Source organism: Botryllus schlosseri, chromosome 7 (assembly GCF_051294905.1).
Source record: "Botryllus schlosseri isolate E-star chromosome 7, Bs_hap1, whole genome shotgun sequence".
NCBI lineage: Eukaryota > Metazoa > Chordata > Ascidiacea > Stolidobranchia > Styelidae > Botryllus > Botryllus schlosseri.
In genome coordinates this window covers 20,396,445-20,420,330 of record NC_137242.1, presented here as the reverse complement: position 1 = coordinate 20,420,330, position 23,886 = coordinate 20,396,445, and the positions used below count along the sequence as shown (strand labels likewise).

Here is a 23,886-nt window from a genome sequence, read left to right as displayed (position 1 = left end):
ACATGATCTCACATGTTGAAATTCTACAGGCTACCATACAAATTAAAGTAGCTTAGAGTTGGGGCACATAATACCTTTCATTTCTTTGAGCTACTATATCAGATTAAAATTGCGTAATACGACGTAAAACTAAACATACCGTTGACATTCTTTTCTTCCATTGAAATTCTTTTGTTCTCGAGCCGCTGATATTTCTCTTCGAGATCTGCGTATTCTGGAATTGATAGCTGAATTAATTTTAATACAATACTTGAACGAATAATCTGGGGCTCAGATTGATAAGGGCGCTACTATATTAAAATCGAAAAATGAAGCCGCATTGAATCGCGCGAAGCACGATGAAATTTCGAGAGCAATTAAATCTCTCGAAAATTCTGGAGTCAATCAGTAAATTTACTTTTCATGTCGACGGCCGCCAGCAAATACTAATTGAATTACGTGTCCAGTGTCCACGAACTTCCTTCCGCGGTCGCAAGTTGCCCACCCCTGTATTAAAGTATGTAAGACATGCACTTGCTAACACAATATGCCAGCTATAGTGAAAATGATGTGAATTTCTACCAAATTCGGTGTAGAAATAATTTCCAGAACATGCCAAAGCTACTTTAAATGGAAGTAGAAAGGAAGGTCTGGGAAGTACCAAAGTGGTAGTTTCAAATAGTCTGTCAAATCCAGTCCAGCAGTTACTCCAAGATGGCCACCTTCGAACCCACAATATGCGTCTTCACGACTAACGCAAAATGACTATGGTCAATATATTGTTCAGTTCGGTTTATTAGCAATTTTCACCAGTTCAATACACCACCAAAAATTGCGATACACTGAAAGGATAGGAAGGTATCGAAACGACTTGGAGTAGTCTTTGGAATCAGACACCCACCTTGGCCTATAGGCGATGAAAAGAGGAGGCATGCACACTGAATGAAAAGTAAAAAAAGATAGTATAGAAAAAGCAAGCGACATAAATGGGGTGTCATGTCACGGAAAGCGAGATCAATAGGTCGATTATGTCGTGGTCCGGTAATCTTGAGGGCGGACTAGTACGGACTACTGACACTACAAATAGGTGCCATTTTCGGAAATATATTCAGGTACCGTGTTGCATGGTCTGTTTCGCCTAGTTGTTAAGAATGTGAACGTGGCGAAAATCCATCCCTAAACTGTTTTTTTCTACTCTACAGGTCAGCGCAACTTCGCAATTATTGCCAAACTTTGTTGATTTGAAGCTGACAGTCGCTTGAAAAGGACTTCCTGGAGTATTTTCCCAATATGTCCAAGAACCAGCACAGAATTCATTTCCTCCTGATGGATACATACGTCCTCTTTTCAGAGGATTCGTCTTCTTTTTTGACATTTCTTAGAGTGTCCTCGGAGGACGCCCAAATGTCTTCTTATTTTGAGAATTTGTCCTCTTTTTTGAAAATTCTGGTCAAGTGTACGTGAAAATTTGACAGAGATACAGGAAGTCAGCACTCAAGCAACGGTCCGGTGGGTCATTAGGGAGTTGAGCCGGAAAGTTGACATTTTTTTTAGTCAACCAACTATTACTATTATTATTAATTGTGAAAATGGGACATTGCGGCGCTTATCACCTTATCGGTCTGGTGCGCCACGGCAGAAAATTTCGTATTGCATGTCGCAAATCGTTTACCTAAAAAAATTGCTTAAATCATCACATTGCTGGCCAGGACGAAGTCAACAAGAGGCGATAGAAGTTCTGGCCGTACGTGAAGGTTATCTGGGGTGAACTCAAATTTCAAGTTCAAGTAGAAATCAATCAAATATGCTCGGTGCCAATCATATTTTGGGCGTGCAAGGAGGAAGTGATCCACATTATCGGGTACGGGGTAAAAGTCACACAATGGCGTGTCGCTGCAGCCTATTTTAAATAAATGCCCTTTCAGGCGAAAATGGATCGGAGACGGAATATTATCGTTTCATACAAACGCGATCTGTGCATTGAGGGAAACGTCGTTTGTACCGTTTGGTGGAAACGTTTGTAGTGGTTTCCCGTCTCTGTGGAACGGTACTCGGTCTGCCAATCAGTCCGGACGTATTGACGTACTTCGTTCATGACATTCCTATAGGTAATTTGAGGTACTTCCTGACTGTCAAATGCAAAAACGGCAGTGGAATGTGCAAGCTCATCTGCAACCTCATTGCCGGGAATGCCACTATGTCCTGGAACCCAGGAGACGGCAACGTCGATGCCCATTCCTACCAACTGCAGGAACAGAGGGAAAATCTTATTGAACGTTCTGCTCGGTGTGCGGTTCGGGGTAGCGATTGTATTCAGAACACTAAGACAATCTGTCTGAATAACATATTTATCGGTTCGACTGTCATGATTGATTATCCACGATAGGGCATTAAGCTCCAACTATAAACACGGAGTAAATTTAATAGTTTTTCCCGATTTTTGTCCAGTATCGTAAGTCTGAAAATTTTGAGATTTCCAAAATATGATAACCTTAAATGATAACCACGATTTTGGAAGAACTTGAAGATGAGCTGCAGCATGGATATAAAAACGCTGACCGTGATATACTTATTGTAAAATCTTTTCGCGCATTTGGATGTATCCATCATGTTGCGGTCTTACCCAAATGTCGGAAGCATTGCGCGTACAAGTGGATTTCCGGCTCTCGTTCACATAAAATCGAAGCCGCGGATTTCAAAAATACGACCACGTATTTATTACTAGCTTCTGACATACTGATGCTTCAGTGTTTTGCAGTAGGGAAGGTGGGGCACAATGGATCAAAAGTCACACTTTTGGACATTAAAATATTTTGAATCCAGATATACCAATGAGCAATGAGCAATGAGCAATGACGATGGATAAACAGAAAACGCATATTTCAAAGAAAATTGAATTGAAACTACGAAGAAGTAACGAAAGCGCATCCACTTGAAAAACGAACCTTTTTGTCCCATTGTGCCCCATAGGAGGGGTAGAATGGGACAAGCGCTGGGTGAAAATCGGACAGTATTGAAAATTTTAAAACTGCATCAGTTAGTAAGAAACTGGGAACAGTTGAAGAAAATGATGGATCAGGAAGTGTTCAAGACCAGTTTTAGTTTACATCCCGAAGTTTGGAATCGTAATGAAATTTGCATGACGATCGCTGCCGGCTCGTCAATTCACGTTGATTATAATGGTGATAAAATAACTTGAATGTCCTCCATTTATTGCGTTTCACTTCAAGATATGTTTTAAAGGAGTTTTGGTGACGATTTTGCTCATATCATACTATTAAATCATCGAAGCGATGTATATTATTCTTGTCGAGTTTCATAAATATTCACGATGTACCGTTGTGCCCCTGTACCCATTGTGCTACTCCTTCCTCCAATTATAGTCGTCACAGATTTCGCATATTATGATGTCATTTTCAAGAAAATCGCAATTTCTGCCTACAGTTAATATTTGCACAAGACAGATGATGTTTACAGGATAATTAAGCTCAATTTGAAGTAAAACATGTCGGGTCTCGGTCAGCCGTGAAAGGCACAAATGTGTCCGCGAAGACAAAAACGCTGAGAACCACTGCTAGGTTGTCATAGGACCTGAAGCGCCGTATCAAAAGAGCGGTAGAGGCACATACGTTTATTTCCTTCAGGTTAATAAGATCAGCATTTCAGTCGAAAATTACCACAATATCAAACTGAAGATCACCGTAAAATTATAAGCATACCATTAAAATTCTTTTCTTCCATTGAAAGTCCTTTTTCTTCTAGTCGCTGATATTTCTCTTCTAGACCTGTGTATTCTGGAATTTATAGTAGAATTAGGTGGAATACAATACTTGGGCATAAACATGAATTTTGTCACCGGTCTTGGCCTCACAAGATATTTCAATCTAAAGATCCACCCATAAAGTCTGTTTTCGGACTTATACAAACGCACACGCAATTAGTACAATAACGAACGAAAATTGCTGTAGCAAGATCGTGAGTAGTTATATAGATCGCTCAACCGGTGGCAGGGGTAGTATAGGGCCCGCTGGTGAGGTGCCGCGAAACTCGTGTTGGTGATGGCACCCTTTTGACCCCCCCTTCCGCTGGTGAGGTGCCATGTGTTCTTATGGGATCTCTGGTGATGGTACCCTTTCGGGTTTGGCTGCGTCGGTGATGTGCCGTGAAAACTCGTATTGGTGATGGTACCCTTTCAGACCCCCTATCGCTCATGATGTGCCATGTATTTTTCCGCGATCTCTGGTGATGTGCCATTGTTTCTTGCGGGATCTCTGGTGACTCACCATGTGTTCTTATGGGTGCGGCCGTGAATCGCCCTTTCGGGTATGGGCATCTCTCGACCGGTGTTGAATATGTATCGGGTATGGTAAATAGTCACGTGATTGCTCCTTAGTTAATGTGTATATCCCAAATTATTTTATATGACCGATTCGAGGTAATCCCAACGTTTACGGTGAGTGCGACTTCGATATATCGTTATTCTTATGGGCGCGGCGATGATTCGTACTTTCGTTGATAGAATGCTAGCGGCATGTCGTACTTTCACCAAAAAGGGTGTGAAATAGTTTGCTAAATCTAGGAGTCAGTCGCTTGGTAATTAATTTACCACGGAGCCGGCGTAGACGGCGATTCCAATACCAACAATAGCCGCGTTCACATATTAACACTCCAAATAGGTGTGAAATAGTTTGCAAACCCGGCGATCGCTGACAAGATAATATCTCAGACATACGCGACTTGATGTTACAGGCATATCGATCGCTCACGCGGTGAAATTTTCGTAAGCAGTTTGTCACAGAACTTGATTTCACTCATAAAGATTTAATAAGTAACGAATAACAGACCGCCAGTGTCGGTAACTTGAATAGCGACAAATTGTCACTTATTTCTACTCTAACCCTAATCCTTTGTGAAGTGTACGCTTATTCAAAAAGGTGCGACATAATTCTAAAATCCTACGATCGCTCACAAGATAACACCTATAAGACATAACCATCTCTCGTGACTTGTGGTTACATACATCGCAATCGCTACAATGTAATATGTTGGTAGTTTGGTGCAGAACTGGATTTCACGAGTCTGATACAATAAGAATATTACCTATTAAGTAATAAGCACCGAATAACAGAACCGTCGCAGACGGTGACTTGAATATCCAAGATTTGATACTTTTCGCGATCGCTATATGTTTCACGTTGACTTTGGTTGCGTGATGCGAATCATGAGAATATTCAATCAATGTGTCAATTTGTCAACTTGAAATGAAACTCACTACACAAACCAAGTTGATTCATTTTTGAATGTGTTGATCCGGTACAACTCTAATCCTTTGAGAAATCCATTTACCGCGATCAGTTGATTCGAACGTAACTTGAATATTGCTGACTCCAACTTCAGTCGCATCGAATTATTCACACATTCCACGCTGCTGTTTCACACCTATAGAATCAATACCAACTAACTAAACAAGAATCAAGAATCACAAGTATGTGCATTATACAGTTATTATCTTTATAAACATGAATTTAAACTCTTAACAAAAACACACAACTAATCATTTGCCAACTCCAGCATTACCAAAAAATTCAGGTATTGTTGATTGAAAATCCCTGAACCCGTATTATTAAGAGTGTTATAGCACGACGTCGGAATCCACTCGCGAGGTGTACTAAAGGTAAATCCAGATAATCCAAAATGAAATATTTGGACTTTGACATAGTCTGAATTAAAATAGATTGACAAACATGGCTAACAACTTTCAACCCAGGCATATTTAGAGATTATACGCACATTGATTCGAAACAAGTAATGAAACATTACAACTCTATTCGCGACCTGTCTTTACGTTTGTCAAAGAGAGTTTCAGAAATATTATCACTATGACATCTCAACATTTTAACATCTTGCCATCAACAAAAGAGTAAAATACAAAAACCTTGTCAAGTCAATCCGTTTGTAACTCACCGAACCAAAGCAAAATGCGTCCATACGAAAAGTAGACAAGACTACGCAAGTAATCACTACAACCCACAAACATATCAAGTTCGGTTTTAGGCATAGACCGCCAAATCGTCTTTTTGTTCAACTGTAAAAGTCGTTACTATTCTGTAAGATAAAAGTAATTACTTCTCGGTGCCGGCGACTTGAGATTAACATAATATGTTTGAGTATACGAGATTTGAATTTCTGACCAACGTAGTTGAGAATTCATTTATTACAATCGAACGCAGGTGTTATATCGAAAATTATCGTGATGTAAACATAAGGATTGTCACATCGATTTAACATATGAGATTTTGTAATGGTCTACCATGACTTGATTATTAAATTATTCGCGTTAATTAGACCCGGCGTTGTGGTAAAGGTTATTATGACAGCAACAAACTTTTCAGTACCGTTGTTATTAACATATTGAGTTGTAAAACTATGCGTGTCTGAAATGTTCTTGAATGGAAAATTATTCCACCTTGGTACATATCACCCTGCGTATCGCGGATATCAGAAAATAATTTACAAATGTAATTGTTTCCAGTAACCAAGACTAAAGACGAAACAACAATTGCGTTTGCTGCTTAACAACCGGTACAATACTTTATTGTCGGAATCTGCGACATCGAATTGAAACATACGCACATTACGCAGTACGAAAATATTACTTGGGAACTCGAGGGTATCATTTAATCCGTGTTAAACTCTTTTCACACTATCTGTCGAACGCGTGAAATGTAAAACATTACGAGGTTACACTCTAAGACTTTGATCATCAAGAAAGTAAATAGAGGTATGCTTGTTGGATACGTCCTATTCAACCGGTCTTGATTGGTACAAAACTCATAACAATATTAAAATCGAAGTATGTGCTACACTGAAATCTACAAAAAATGTGTTTGTATTGCTGTTCGTAGTAGTGATATCGATTTGAACCTCCGGAATAGTTGTCATCATCTAACCAAACTACTGAAAGTCGTTGTCAATCTGTATGATGTTCACTGATTGCATACTAGAACTATTTGTGCAACACACACGACCAGAGAAATTGGAAATTTTCCCATTGTCATTCATCAAAGTAAATGTCGTCACAATACTCAGTCACTAAAAAACCATATACTTGTATGTGATTGAATCATCGGTAATTAACTAGCTAAATCAAACCCTTAAGAAATTTCACTCACTCATTGGGTATTAAACAGCGTCGCTTAATCGGTGTGAGTCGCTTTTTTCTAAATACAAATCATATCTGTCCATCAGAAAACAATTTTCACTCACTTGGGTAATGAAACCAGTGTGCGATATTAATACAAGATGATTCAACTTCACTCGATATTCCCATGCTACGAAACTGTACAAGGGTTTCATGTTTTTGTATGACATGGAATTAATACCGATCGAAGTAACCGTATTAGAAATGACTTTCAAACAAAGACACTATATGTGGTTAACATTCTCATCGATTCTATTGTGATCAATGTATACTTCATGTGATCTGGATTCATTTCGATATGGTTAAACATTCAACCTCGACGGATACGAATTGTCACACACTCAAGTAATATCATACCAAATAGTTATTCACAACAACCAAGACACAGAAAATTTGTTTTGGTCGTTTCGATTTTATTACTGAGGTACTCATCACTTCACCTAATACAATCTAGATTTAAACTCCGTCTATAGTTTTGCTGGATACGAATTATGTTAGTGTAAACAATTTTCACTATCTTGGGTTATGAACTCAGTGTGTTAGCGGTCATTCAATATTTTGTTGTATCAACTAGTTACTTTGTAGGATACGAATGATCATCCCTACAACTCTTACAAAAGTACGAAGGATATTTACATCACGCGAAGTAATCAACTTTACTCGATATCCTCACACTACGAAACTAAATGTTTGGATGGACTCTACAAACTGTTTTGATGTCACAAGAACTTTTTCATACGAATGGTTACGTATCTAAATATTCAAATAATCCAAAACGCAACTATAGTACTTACAGAAATATCATATAGTTGTTGTAACAAAGTTGTATGAATATACTATTGAATTACATACTAAAGTTTTGTACCTTCAAGAAGCTCTTCAAAGTTGTATGTGTACAATGTTTATCGTGAGTCCTACACATTCATGATATCCGTCCGAGTTTGACTTTTAGAAAATATTATGCCGACATACTGATGTCTTTCAAAAACCAAACCGTGGTCACTGCTTGGGAGACCGATAAATGTCACGACAGTAATCTAGTTACTTCCACCAAAGAGTATGTATTCGACTTACCTTCCACAAATCTAACGCATAAAACAATTTACTTTAATAACGAGAAGCACAGATCCTCACATCAAAACAACTAGAAGGTGGAACTATATTAAAAAAACGTCGCTAACCTTTGTGCACCAGCTGTAAATCACACAAGCAACAAGTTTCAAGATTCTGGTTATTGAAAACACGTTGAAGTGTTTCTCCGGTGTCAAGTCGTTATGGTGACGAAAGCGTATATTGTAATATCATATGTCACCCATCGCGATAACAATTCTAGGTCGAGTTCCCCCCCCCCCCGCATGTTTACTTTGAATATAGTTCATTGGTTTACCGATTCAGAGTTGATATCCGGATCCGGTTACATACTTTATCAGGGTTTCCGATTTCAAACTGAATGTCGAGACATACATTAACCAATAAAGACACAATATAGTAAACATGCGGGGGGGGGGGGGGAAACTCGACCTAGAATTGTTATCGCGATGGGTGACATAAATCCAACCGTTTTCCGAAGACTGTTATCCACATACCAACCATCGTCGAGAAGGTGTTTTATTCAGACATTTTGACTCTGGAAAATCCAAAGCACGAACCCGGACATCGCAGAACTATCGAAGCCTATTGTCCAATTTTCCAAAACATACATTTCGGTGTACAAGAGCATATTGTATGTGGTTAACGATGATATTGATGTGATACGACTGATGGGGGTATACTCTGAAACCGGTAGTCCGTGTATATTTCCGTCACTGTTCGTTGTAATCTATTTCAAACTATCGTCAATACAACAAATACCAAATTGTCAGGTGTGTTTGTCAGATTTCAAAATGAAAATGGTTTTGTTACTCTAGGAAAAGCTAGATGACCAAGAGAAAATGTATTGTTACACTGGGTAAACGCCAGATCTCCAAAGGAAAATGATATTTTTACTCAGGTAAACGACGACCCACCAAGTGAAAATGGTTTGTTGCTCAGTGAAAACGGTTTGTTGCTCAGGGAAAAATATATTTCCAAGTGAAAAAGGTTTGTTACCCAGAGAAAAAATATATTTCCAAGTGAAAAAGGTTTGTTACCAAGAGAAAAAGTATATTTCCAAGTGAAAAAGGTTTGTTACCCAGGGAAAAAAATAGATTTCCAAAGGAAAAGGGGTTTGTTACTCTAGAAAACGATAGACCCCCAAGTGTAAATGTGTTGTTACTCTGAGTAAACGATAAATCTTCAAAGGGCAATGGTATTTTTTACTCTGGTAACGGTTGACCTCCAGGTGAAAATGATAATTTTACTTGGGTAGGTATCGTATGTTTAGTGTCGTTGGTATTGTTAAACGTTGTCGCCGGTAGCCGTTGGTATACTATTACGAGTATGAAAAGGATTTGCACGTCTTGTGCAGAGTATCGCGACAGTGAACATATTTTTGGTGTGACGAAACAAGATCGTTGTTTAAATGTGACTGCATGTATCTCGATTACCGAGTAGCTGTACAACAGAGAAGAGTCTACAGTTAGTTCGTGCTGTATGTCCCGATAAAAACCACAACGAAGACCACTTATGAATCGATTCGAAACATTTCAACCCTTCTTGCATTTAGTCAATTCGAATCAATTGCAATACGGATCCCCCAAGTATGACACACACACACAGATACACACTAATATCGTAAACACTCAACTCGATGACATTGATGTAGTGTTACTAAAAATAATTACAAAATATTTACAAAACTAAATCGGACTTCATGTCGTAGCAAGTAAGTTTCTTGAACTCGTGCTTGATGAAAACGATTGGTGACAAGTATGCTTTTGTGTTTGAGTGAAAAATAATTATTTGGAGTAGTGACAGTTTGCGACCGACGAATACAAATCGATCATGATATTACAATATACGCTTTCGTCACCATAACGACTTGACACCGGAGAAACACTTCAACGTGTTTTCAATAACCAGAATCTTGAAACTTGTTGCTTGTGTGATTTACAGCTGGTGCACAAAGGTTAGCGACGTTTTTTTAATATAGTTCCACCTTCTAGTTGTTTTGATGTGAGGATCTGTGCTTCTCGTTATTAAAGTAAATTGTTTTATGCGTTAGATTTGTGGAAGGTAAGTCGAATACATACTCTTTGGTGGAAGTAACTAGATTACTGTCGTGACATTTATCGGTCTCCCAAGCAGTGACCACGGTTTGGTTTTTGAAAGACATCAGTATGTCGGCATAATATTTTCTAAAAGTCAAACTCGGACGGATATCATGAATGTGTAGGACTCACGATAAACATTGTACACATACAACTTTGAAGAGCTTCTTGAAGGTACAAAACTTTAGTATGCAATTCAATAGTATATTCATACAACTTTGTTACAACAACTATATGATATTTCTGTAAGTACTATAGTTGCGTTTTGGGGATTATTTGAATATTTAGATACGTAACCATTCGTATGAAAAAGTTCTTGTGACATCAAAACAGTTTGTAGAGTCCATCCAAACATTTAGTTTCGTAGTGTGAGGATATCGAGTAAAGTTGATTACTTTGCGTGATGTAAATATCCTTCGTACTTTTGTAAGAGTTGTAGGGATGATCATTCGTATCCTACAAAGTAACTAGTTGATACAACAAAATATTGAATGACCGCTAACACACTGAGTTCATAACCCAAGATAGTGAAAATTGTTTACACTAACATAATTCGTATCCAGCAAAACTATAGACGGAGTTTAAATCTAGATTGTATTAGGTGAAGTGATGAGTACCTCAGTAATAAAATCGAAACGACCAAAACAAATTTTCTGTGTCTTGGTTGTTGTGAATAACTATTTGGTATGATATTACTTGAGTGTGTGACAATTCGTATCCGTCGAGGTTGAATGTTTAACCATATCGAAATGAATCCAGATCACATGAAGTATACATTGATCACAATAGAATCGATGAGAATGTTAACCACATATAGTGTCTTTGTTTGAAAGTCATTTCTAATACGGTTACTTCGATCGGTATTAATTCCATGTCATACAAAAACATGAAACCCTTGTACAGTTTCGTAGCATGGGAATATCGAGTGAAGTTGAATCATCTTGTATTAATATCGCACACTGGTTTCATTACCCAAGTGAGTGAAAATTGTTTTCTGATGGACAGATATGATTTGTATTTAGAAAAAAGCGACTCACACCGATTAAGCGACGCTGTTTAATACCCAATGAGTGAGTGAAATTTCTTAAGGGTTTGATTTAGCTAGTTAATTACCGATGATTCAATCACATACAAGTATATGGTTTTTTAGTGACTGAGTATTGTGACGACATTTACTTTGATGAATGACAATGGGAAAATTTCCAATTTCTCTGGTCGTGTGTGTTGCACAAATAGTTCTAGTATGCAATCAGTGAACATCATACAGATTGACAACGACTTTCAGTAGTTTGGTTAGATGATGACAACTATTCCGGAGGTTCAAATCGATATCACTACTACGAACAGCAATACAAACACATTTTTTGTAGATTTCAGTGTAGCACATACTTCGATTTTAATATTGTTATGAGTTTTGTACCAATCAAGACCGGTTGAATAGGACGTATCCAACAAGCATACCTCTATTTACTTTCTTGATGATCAAAGTCTTAGAGTGTAACCTCGTAATGTTTTACATTTCACGCGTTCGACAGATAGTGTGAAAAGAGTTTAACACGGATTAAATGATACCCTCGAGTTCCCAAGTAATATTTTCGTACTGCGTAATGTGCGTATGTTTCAATTCGATGTCGCAGATTCCGACAATAAAGTATTGTACCGGTTGTTAAGCAGCAAACGCAATTGTTGTTTCGTCTTTAGTCTTGGTTACTGGAAACAATTACATTTGTAAATTATTTTCTGATATCCGCGATACGCAGGGTGATATGTACCAAGGTGGAATAATTTTCCATTCAAGAACATTTCAGACACGCATAGTTTTACAACTCAATATGTTAATAACAACGGTACTGAAAAGTTTGTTGCTGTCATAATAACCTTTACCACAACGCCGGGTCTAATTAACGCGAATAATTTAATAATCAAGTCATGGTAGACCATTACAAAATCTCATATGTTAAATCGATGTGACAATCCTTATGTTTACATCACGATAATTTTCGATATAACACCTGCGTTCGATTGTAATAAATGAATTCTCAACTACGTTGGTCAGAAATTCAAATCTCGTATACTCAAACATATTATGTTAATCTCAAGTCGCCGGCACCGAGAAGTAATTACTTTTATCTTACAGAATAGTAACGACTTTTACAGTTGAACAAAAAGACGATTTGGCGGTCTATGCCTAAAACCGAACTTGATATGTTTGTGGGTTGTAGTGATTACTTGCGTAGTCTTGTCTACTTTTCGTATGGACGCATTTTGCTTTGGTTCGGTGAGTTACAAACGGATTGACTTGACAAGGTTTTTGTATTTTACTCTTTTGTTGATGGCAAGATGTTAAAATGTTGAGATGTCATAGTGATAATATTTCTGAAACTCTCTTTGACAAACGTAAAGACAGGTCGCGAATAGAGTTGTAATGTTTCATTACTTGTTTCGAATCAATGTGCGTATAATCTCTAAATATGCCTGGGTTGAAAGTTGTTAGCCATGTTTGTCAATCTATTTTAATTCAGACTATGTCAAAGTCCAAATATTTCATTTTGGATTATCTGGATTTACCTTTAGTACACCTCGCGAGTGGATTCCGACGTCGTGCTATAACACTCTTAATAATACGGGTTCAGGGATTTTCAATCAACAATACCTGAATTTTTTGGTAATGCTGGAGTTGGCAAATGATTAGTTGTGTGTTTTTGTTAAGAGTTTAAATTCATGTTTATAAAGATAATAACTGTATAATGCACATACTTGTGATTCTTGATTCTTGTTTAGTTAGTTGGTATTGATTCTATAGGTGTGAAACAGCAGCGTGGAATGTGTGAATAATTCGATGCGACTGAAGTTGGAGTCAGCAATATTCAAGTTACGTTCGAATCAACTGATCGCGGTAAATGGATTTCTCAAAGGATTAGAGTTGTACCGGATCAACACATTCAAAAATGAATCAACTTGGTTTGTGTAGTGAGTTTCATTTCAAGTTGACAAATTGACACATTGATTGAATATTCTCATGATTCGCATCACGCAACCAAAGTCAACGTGAAACATATAGCGATCGCGAAAAGTATCAAATCTTGGATATTCAAGTCACCGTCTGCGACGGTTCTGTTATTCGGTGCTTATTACTTAATAGGTAATATTCTTATTGTATCAGACTCGTGAAATCCAGTTCTGCACCAAACTACCAACATATTACATTGTAGCGATTGCGATGTATGTAACCACAAGTCACGAGAGATGGTTATGTCTTATAGGTGTTATCTTGTGAGCGATCGTAGGATTTTAGAATTATGTCGCACCTTTTTGAATAAGCGTACACTTCACAAAGGATTAGGGTTAGAGTAGAAATAAGTGACAATTTGTCGCTATTCAAGTTACCGACACTGGCGGTCTGTTATTCGTTACTTATTAAATCTTTATGAGTGAAATCAAGTTCTGTGACAAACTGCTTACGAAAATTTCACCGCGTGAGCGATCGATATGCCTGTAACATCAAGTCGCGTATGTCTGAGATATTATCTTGTCAGCGATCGCCGGGTTTGCAAACTATTTCACACCTATTTGGAGTGTTAATATGTGAACGCGGCTATTGTTGGTATTGGAATCGCCGTCTACGCCGGCTCCGTGGTAAATTAATTACCAAGCGACTGACTCCTAGATTTAGCAAACTATTTCACACCCTTTTTGGTGAAAGTACGACATGCCGCTAGCATTCTATCAACGAAAGTACGAATCATCGCCGCGCCCATAAGAATAACGATATATCGAAGTCGCACTCACCGTAAACGTTGGGATTACCTCGAATCGGTCATATAAAATAATTTGGGATATACACATTAACTAAGGAGCAATCACGTGACTATTTACCATACCCGATACATATTCAACACCGGTCGAGAGATGCCCATACCCGAAAGGGCGATTCACGGCCGCACCCATAAGAACACATGGTGAGTCACCAGAGATCCCGCAAGAAACAATGGCACATCACCAGAGATCGCGGAAAAATACATGGCACATCATGAGCGATAGGGGGTCTGAAAGGGTACCATCACCAATACGAGTTTTCACGGCACATCACCGACGCAGCCTATACCCGAAAGGGTACCATCACCAGAGATCCCATAAGAACACATGGCACCTCACCAGCGGAAGGGGGGGTCAAAAGGGTGCCATCACCAACACGAGTTTCGCGGCACCTCACCAGCGGGCCCTATACTACCCCTGCCACCGGTTGAGCGATCTATATAACTACTATCGTGGGATTGTTAGAAACGTAGTGTTGCTTGAGTGGGTGAGAATATGGGGTTCCATATCGTAATATGTTACTTCGTAGTGCAATCTTTTCCGCACTGAATATTCTAAATCTTCGAAGCTGATACAGAGCATTGATAACGTTTACAGATAGATATGAGGTGTTTTCCAAATTCATATCTGACAATTCCCTCCCAAACAGGGATATTGGTCATCAACACAGTCGTTTATAGTACGGCAATTTGTTTGTACAGGATCAATAATATGATTTGAGTCATCGGCTGATGAAGAATTCTGTGTATTCGTTGCACTAACCTCGGAACCATGTTCCCTGATGCGCGAAATGAAGCGCGAAAAGTGTTATGATTCCAACGGCTAGCAAACAGAATAAAATCATCGCTATAAGCCCTCTTTTAGAACATTTCTTTGTAAATGACTCCTTCGGCATCTGATCCGGCTTTTGATCAATATCTTAAAATAAAGCACCGTGGCTATGTCATTGCGATTCGGAGAGCCCGAATATAGGCCTGAACATTGTGAATAGCGTTGTTACCGTGAACAGATACTTGGGGTCGACCTCCTTCTTCCTTTTTTGGGAGATTATACGTGACGGTGTGCATTTCGGATCTGCAAATCGATCGGGACTCTGTGCAGGTATAGATCTATGACAAGAGTAGCAGTAGGATACATTCAAGAGTAGGACAGGTTGCAAAAATCCAAACATAAAACGCATGACTATCATGGGTCAAGTCCGAGTCCAAGTCGGGGTGCAGAGATTCGAGTACGATTCATAGTGTTGAGACTCGAGTAAGAGTCCAAGTTATTCTATTCGCTGTCCAGTTTCGTCGAGTTCATTTCTCGTTCAACCCACGTTTTTACACTCTGCCTGTGTTATATCGAATATTAAGATCGTAATATACATATTTTCCTCACTCTTAGCAGTTTATCGCCCTATATTCAAGTACCAGTACTGATGGACGAAATACCAATAATGCGATTACTTTACTATACTTTGAAACGCCTGTCGTGGCCATCTGAGTCTCGAGTCATCAAACTTGGTGGAATCATGCGCAATGACTCGAGTGCAAGTCGAGTCAACACACCAATTGAATTAGGTCGAGTGGAATCATTGTCCGTATTGATCAAAATGACTCTATTCAAGTCGAATCGACAAAATATCGCGACTCGAGTCGGTCGCGAGTCATTACAACCATGGTCACTCGTCCTCGCTTCTCAATTCTTTGCGAAATTTCTGGCACACAATTTTTTAGAGTTGCATTTTCTCGACTCTTAGTCCCATTTCTTTATAGAAATTACGTTGAAGATGTGATGCATCACCCAGCTATCTTCCACTTGATAATACGAAATGGAGAGCATTCATTCGGTTATTTTGAATTTATTGATTCTGTTCTGGAGTGACCGCAAATAAATAAGTATTCCCAGATTTGCAGCATCGCCTGGAAGGTCGGGGAATTATTATTACTCTTGAGTCATCTGTTAAGTAGGCAAGATCTTCCGACGGATATAGCAAAAATTGGGACACGTCGAATAGACGTGATTCTCCTTAGACTGAGAAGCGGTCATTGCAGACTAAACAAACATTTGCATAAGATTGGATGTTCTGACAATACACTATGTCAGGAGTGCAGAGCAGAAGATCAGGGTTCTAATGTCTCGAGTCATGACTCGACTTTAACTCAAGTCATTTTTTCAAATCCGTTGAATGACTCGACTCGAGTCAATTTTTGTATTGACTCGACTTGTACTGGTGTGCATGGTGTACTGGTGTTGGCATGACTCGAGTCATCACTTGACTTGAGTCAGACTCGAGTCCCTGTTTTCGTAGGACTTGACTCAGCGTTTCAAAAATGTGGATTGACTCGTGACTCAGAGCAAAATTTACTAGTCGATTTCAAGTCATCAAGAAATCGGAGTCGATAAAGATCGCTGTATATTTCACATGTTCTGATTGTTCTCGATATGCTGGTCTGACGTGTGAGAGCGATCAATTCCATTCATTCAATGATTTTGCGTTTTACTGAACCTCCATTGTTCTATAACAAATAAATTGACTGCAAAAGAAGTGATTGGAGCTTACAGCGTACGTTGTCGGTAACTAGTTGAAACACAATATAAAAGCAAGAAAATCCACTATAGACTAGTCAGAGGTTATTGGTGCCCGGCAACAACCTTAACCAATACTCTTGTATGATTTAAATTGAACTCGAACATAGTTTATATTGCTCGCCAACCATTGGCGCAGGTTCAAATTGTATCCCATGGATATGTAATTGTGCAGTGCATCCTATCAATTCGTTTCAACTATCTGAGGTCTCGTTGTTGTCAGTGGTATTTATGGTGATTGTCGACTACAATGGTCATTTACATCAACAGGCCGATTTCCATTATTTTGATTACAGGCTGCCGACTTGTAGCACTGCGGCTCACTTCTAGGCTTTTTTAAGACACCGCTCACGCGGATGAGATGGCGAGAAGCAGCCTAGATAAACCGCCAATAGGATAGGAATTCTGGAGTCGACCTCGGTCGGACTCGAACCCAAAACCCATTGGTGTTGCAGCTGTCGATTATACCACTACGCTATCGTTTCGTATTCCATTCGCTATTACAGACGTAGGGTATAAAGTTAGGCCTACTTATGTAGTTCACCAATTCTACGCGCGCGAGAGCTATATACACCGCCTTTTTGCATGTCTATTCAAGTCTATTCGGTCTTCGATTTAAAACATATAGCGAATGCAAGGACTTAATCATACCTCGTATACTTCGGAAAGACAACTTGACTTGAATTGTGACTTGACTCGTGACTTGACTTGACTTGACTCGACTTGACTCGAGTCACCTCCCAATATCGAGTGACTCGACTTGAATCGAGTCACATTCAAACATAGATTGACTTGACTTGACTTGAGTCAAAATTTGCGATGACTCGAAATGACTTGTGACTCGAAGGTAGTGACTTGATCCCAGCACTGGCATGACCAGGACCGAAACAGCACTTCGTCAGCCGCCCCTCAAATAAAAAACGCTGGTCTTGAGCTTCCTATAGGGTGATAAACCAAGTTTATGGGGGGCTTTTCACTCCCCAGACCACCTCATCAGCCTTTACCTTTTTTACGCTACTTATCAGCGAGATTTGGTGTACTGTTTAGTGAGTTACCATATACCACTTAAACGCGCTAAGACCGAAAAATTTCTACAATTCATGATTGAGTCGGTCAAAATGATCGGGAATTGCATATTTATTGCTATCACTTTTTTACTCACGTAATCAGATTTGGCGGTAGAGCTGAGTGAGGTATCTTGGAAAATGTAGGACCCGTATATAATAATTAAATATCTTCGAGTGGACCCGTTCATATAATGACTTTTTTACTTGATGTTATTTCGTGACCTCCTGTCTGCTATGTCAAAAGATATTATTGAAATCACCCAAACGTAGACCCTACAAACTAGACGCACACGATTTAAAATTGGTATTTCTTCTTTGGCAAATATTTTTCCCTGCGGGATGGCATTTGTCTTGTGGGGTTCAGATGGTCAGGGCAGAGACATTCGGCGCCAGCCATTCAGGAGCCTATGGAGGACAATGCATGTATGTTGTAGCCTATATATATCGAAGTTGTCGGCAGTCCTTTTCGGCAAAGGTTTTCTCACTACCGATCGTTCTGGCACACTTCTCCCGAGTCACATGTTACATGGCCTAAAACTTCATGTCTTGGTGCGTCGTGGCGCGGTAATGGCCGACGTCGAAATGCCCATTTCTATAAATCATGCGTATTGTTTCTTTGGGGAAAATTGCCCAACTGCCCAATAATCAAGATATTTGGCAACATAAAATCGTGCACATCGCGAAAAAAAAATTTGAAAAAATTGCCTAGATTTCCAAAAAAATACTCTGTAATTGACGTTAATTCACTAAATATTTTTGGGCACCCTTCGAGCTCGCTCGCCCCCAATTGGGGGGTTTGGGGTGCGGCCGTTACGGTCCTCTGCATGACTATAACCAAATCATATGACTCGAGACTAGGACGGTCCAGACAGACTTCTCATTGTCACTTCGAAGAATACTAAAGTTACGACATTATTGGTAGTTCGTCTATCCGTCCTGATACTTCGAAAATAGGGCCAGAATCTGACTGTGAAAAATAACTATATAATGAATGCGAGTCATTCTTTTTCACTCGAGCAGAGTTAAAAAAGTGGATTGAACCGGATTGAACTGAAAGCTGAAGAGTGAACATAATGGCTTGGACTCGGACTCGAGTCAAAACACTATGGCTCGGATGCGACCCTCTACTAGCTGCGTTGGACTCGGACTTGACTCGGTGGTGAATTGAAAATGACTGGAATTGACTCGAGTCCTAACTATAAAAGTGAGATTGACTTGTGACTCGGAACCTTGCGACGTGGTTACAACCCTGCAGAGGAATCTGTAGAGCACTTCTTGTTACATTGTGTGAAATACAAACAGCAAAGAAGACAAGTAGGCCACTACACGCTGGGCGAGTGAACCGGATTAATTTGGACTTGAAGGATGTTTCAACAGATAATGTTGTAGAGTTCGTGATATCTTCAAGACGATTTATATAGTAGGATAGCTAATACATGCAACTAAATGTGTGCGCCTGTGTTAATGACGCATTTGCATCATGTATACTATGGGCATAGTTCCGACAATTCTGTATATTGAGTGTTGTACATATTATTAATGTGTCGCTAAGACTGAGCGATGTTTTGATGCAAATTCCTGTTATAGATGTGGCGCACACAACATGTGCTGTGATACGCCCTACTTTCAGGATCTTAGAAATATTAAAAATAATACCGGTGGATATTTGTTTGAAGCGCGACAGCAACTCAGGCCTGGCAGAGGTACAAATTTCTATGGTAGGCCTACTCTACTCACCACAAGTGCTGGGCAAGCGCGAGTACCTGAATGATTCGATTCTATTATTTCATTATGCTTCGAGTCGAATTGAGTAATCGAATCAACGTCCAAATATGTGCCTTTCATGTCACCACGAAGAATATAAAGCCAGTTCTCCAACACATTAACAATTCTTTGGTATTTTTGCGACCAGACTGTTTTCATTGAACTCTGTAGCAATGTTGTTGAATGATCATGATCAGACTTCGAAGATGTGTTATTTCCAGTAACGCTCGTAGCTTTGTACTATATTTTTCGTATATGCTGCGACACGACCAATCAATGTTTCAAAGCTGCCACAGTGGAAAATAGTTTCCAAACCATAACTCTAGTTGATAATTTAACTTCCAGATGCGAGGAGCGAATAATTTCAGTGCTCGAAAAAATCGTGTTTGACTTCTCAACACAAATCATAAAATTTAATACTCGATTCAGATTAAAGTAGTCGTATCATTGTGCTCAACCATACTCTCGGCCGTCGCAAGACTCAAAGTGGCGACTCAAACTTCACTCTCGACTCCTCCCAATTAAAATTGGCTGCTCTTACTTTAACTCCAGAGCCTTGCGTCTAGAAAGTACAGAACCAACGAGAGAATGATTCTACAACTGCATCCCAATTAGGAATTACTTTGTAAATTGAGGAATATCACGCCATTGCTCGTGTAATATTGTTGTTATTGTTTTGGTATTCGTGGTGTTTCCACTATTTTATTTACTACGCTAAGCCGATATTCCTTTATGATTCCTGATCTGCTTACTTATAGCCGAGCTCACTTTCGTTCGAGCTTTGGTAATTTACCGCTTCCGCGCATCACATGGCGACTAGTAGCCTATATAGAATTTCCACACTTAAGTAGGACTAATGGGGTCGGCTTCGATGAGACTAACACTCGCAACCCATTGGTGTTGCAGCTGTGGACCGCAACACTATAGAATACACTGTCTCATAATCGATATTATATGCTGCACTTCTATAGGCTATATAGCATGTAGAACTTCTCAAGTTGCATCTTTTGTCATACGGCGATGTACGTTATCTTTATATATAGGCGTACATGGAAGCGAATTGAGGAAATGACCGTCGAAATTTTGCTTGAAATATGTGATTACTATGGTTGATATGGTTATGATACTGGGGTGGTTGTTTCGATATCAGGAACGGCTAGATATCTGTACAGTTGACGTCGACGGGGAATCTCGCATAGAGGTGTAAGGAACGCTGTATGAGTCAGGTCGAAGTATACATTCGGGCTGAACGTAAAAACGTTGATGATGTTATTTCATATTGATGTATGGTGTCATTTACCGATACCTAAACCGATAATGAGCTGTAATCCGAGGCCTACGCAAAATTAAAGACGGATATTTCCGTTGAGACACCATCTGTTTCTGATCGTTTCTAGCGTTACGTGTGTATTTCGTGCTTGTTGAGTATACGTACGGATTTTATAGTCATCATCTCATCCACATCCATTCCGGGTCTACTGGTCCGCGGGGACGGGATTCCAGGGCTTATTCATTGTCCGTTCAGGAATTCCTTGGGCACATGGTTTAGTCATAGCGTCATAACCCTCTTACGATAGCCCCCTGAAACACTGGTTGAAACTAAGCGGAATTTTGTGCGTTTTAGACAGTCTGACAATTAAATCTGAGAATTGAAACAACCTGACAATTACATGAAATACGACATACGAAAAGGACGATTTTTGGCATCACGCTAATACTGAGGCGTTAGTGTTACCCAAACATTGATATTCGGCAAGTCTAGGTTAATTGGTTAAGGATTGTACCATGTCATGTTTCCTTGTTGCAATTCATTAAGACGGGGGAAGACATTCATGTTATATTTAAAATTTGAACTCATATTGCAAGAATTATAGCTGTGAGACTTGTCATCGCCTGTTCTGTTCAAAATATTTTCTCGGTCGTCATAATTGTTTCAACGACATTCCTAATCACTATCGTGGTGGCATATTCAAACCCGAGCCTACTATATTTGAAGCGTTGGACGAGTTGGGGATAATCGTGCCCAATCCATCTCGCTTCCATCCATATAACCTGGTTTTCGACTATGAAAGTATATTACAAAAAGGCTCGACTCCAAACCAGACTGTTAATGTGCACTATGTAAATCGTCATGCCCCGGCCGCGGTGGCCTTCGCCCGTAATTTCCCGGGGTTTTTTGAATTATTTGAGTCAATTACCTGTATTCTCTTTCAATGGGTCTCGTTATGATATACCTTTGATTATCCCATATCTGGTGGAATACTTATCAGACCCTATCAGTATCATTAAGAGAGGGACATCGTATATGTCTCTGTCAACTAGTCGGTTTCGATTTCTGGATGTGACGTTGTATCTTGGCGCCGGTACAAGTTATGACGCATGCACACGTTGTCATAACTGTGCTTCAAGGAAGGCTTTTTTTCCGACTAACTGGTTCCCAACGTGGGCGATATCGCCCCCCAGGGGACGATTTAGCGGTCTAGGGGGGCGAAAAGGACGACAGGGGGGCGAAAATGGACAAAGGGGGCGACGGGGGCCGAAAATAGCGAAGGGGCGATAGGGGGGAGATGACGCGTCAAAACGGCTGACCTTTTTTTTTTTCTTTTTTTTTTTTTAGTTAACCCACGGAAATTTAGTTACAAAAGTGTGTCAAATTAGACATCGAGCCGAAAATTTGACCTTTTTTTTAGTCAACCCGCCGGCGATTACAGTTTGTATGCCCAATTTTCGGTACACAAAATTTTGGGGGCGATGATCGGTGTTGACCTTGAAAAGGGGGCGATGGGTAGAAAAAGGTTGGGAACCACTGGTATAACTATTTCACTGATTTATCGGTATTGGATGAGAAATGTATAGCAGACCACATACATCAGACCACATACATTTTATAACAAACTGAAACGGTCTAATATAACTGATGAACAAAATATCTTTGGTGTCAATCAAAGTGGGCAGAACATAAAATGACTACTTTTCGTGATAATCTATCTTTCTATGTCAGTTTAGATGTCGGGCCGTTACTGGAGGCCCTCACAAAGCACAAGCAACAATTTGCTCGTTATTAAATCGACATAACTAAAGACGGTATAGCATTGCCCACTCTAGCATCGAGGTTTGTGTTTAATAGTATATACCACCTGTATTTACCTTGTTGAATCAAAAGTATAGCCATATACACACGTTGATACGTGAAAATTTACGAGGAGGTCTTTCTGTTGTTACACTGCGTTATGCGGAATCTGAAGTCACAAAAATCAAACAGCAAATATATGGTGATAACGCGCTACCTGTGGAACAGGTGATAGATGTAGACGCGAATTGTCTCTATTTAGATACGGTTCGTTCACGATTACTGGCTGGCTATCCTTGTCTGTGGTCACCTAATGAAGATTTTACTCTATTCTCCAGGACAAAACGGCACCGCTCCATGGAAAAATGTCACACCAATGGCTAAGCTACATTGCGCACTGTCGGGGGGTCAAAATCCAACATCAATTCAATGGTCCTGAGCATCGTATTGGCCTGCTCCAGATTTGTATTGATGGGTATTATAGAACCCCACAAGCGCCTGTTGCACTCGAGCTGTTTGGGTGTTTTCACCATGGACACGGCTGCGACTTGGGAGTCAGCCCGGATCGTCAAGCCCGCTGGGCCACGACGCAGCGTAAAATCCAGTATATTCAAAAAGTGGGGTATAAATTGGAGTACATCACAGAATGTCAATGGGTCATTATGCGCCAACGAAGTGATATAGCTGCCTTTATTCAAACTCTCGAATCCAGTAAAATGGTGAAATGTCGGGTCCTCTCAAGTTCGAAACTCTTACAGTTGGTGTCAAAAGATCAATTATTTGGGGACGTTGAGGTCGACATTCATGTGCCGAGTCATCTTAAGGAGCATTTTAGTGAGTTCTGTCCCCTGTTCAAACATGCTTACGTAAGTCGTGATGATATAGGCCCATATACGAGGGCATTTGCTGAACAACATGGTTTTTTGAAGCGGCCACAGAAATTCTTGATTGCTACTCGGCAGGCCACAAAATCATTGCTATTAACACCACTATTGAAGTGGTATCTCGAGAACGGGTTAATCATTACTAAGGTATATCAAGTTATAGAGTTTGAACCAATTCAATGTTTCAATTATCTTGTAGATACGATAACCGAGGCTAGAAGACGGGCTGATGATGACCCATCTCAAACTCCTGTATAGGTAAAAACTCTCAAATTGTACAAAATATTCTGATGTCAAGATTGTTAACCGTCTAAAAGCTATGGTCTTGGTAAATGACTCCAGATTT

General features: G+C 39.6%; 1 protein-coding gene across 1 annotated transcript in view; it reads right to left on the bottom strand.

The window, feature by feature from the left end:
• LOC145442861 (uncharacterized) overlaps positions 1 to 23,886 on the bottom strand; it is a 65,713-nt gene that overhangs the window by 15,728 nt on the left and 26,099 nt on the right. The window contains exons 2-5 of the mRNA XM_080320891.1: positions 15,185 to 15,293; positions 14,947 to 15,102; positions 3,699 to 3,773; positions 140 to 214 (exon numbers count right to left, since the gene is read on the bottom strand). Of these exons, the coding sequence (XP_080177017.1) occupies positions 140 to 214; positions 3,699 to 3,773; positions 14,947 to 15,102; positions 15,185 to 15,293 (415 nt within the window). The remainder of the gene's footprint in view (positions 1 to 139; positions 215 to 3,698; positions 3,774 to 14,946; positions 15,103 to 15,184; positions 15,294 to 23,886) is intronic.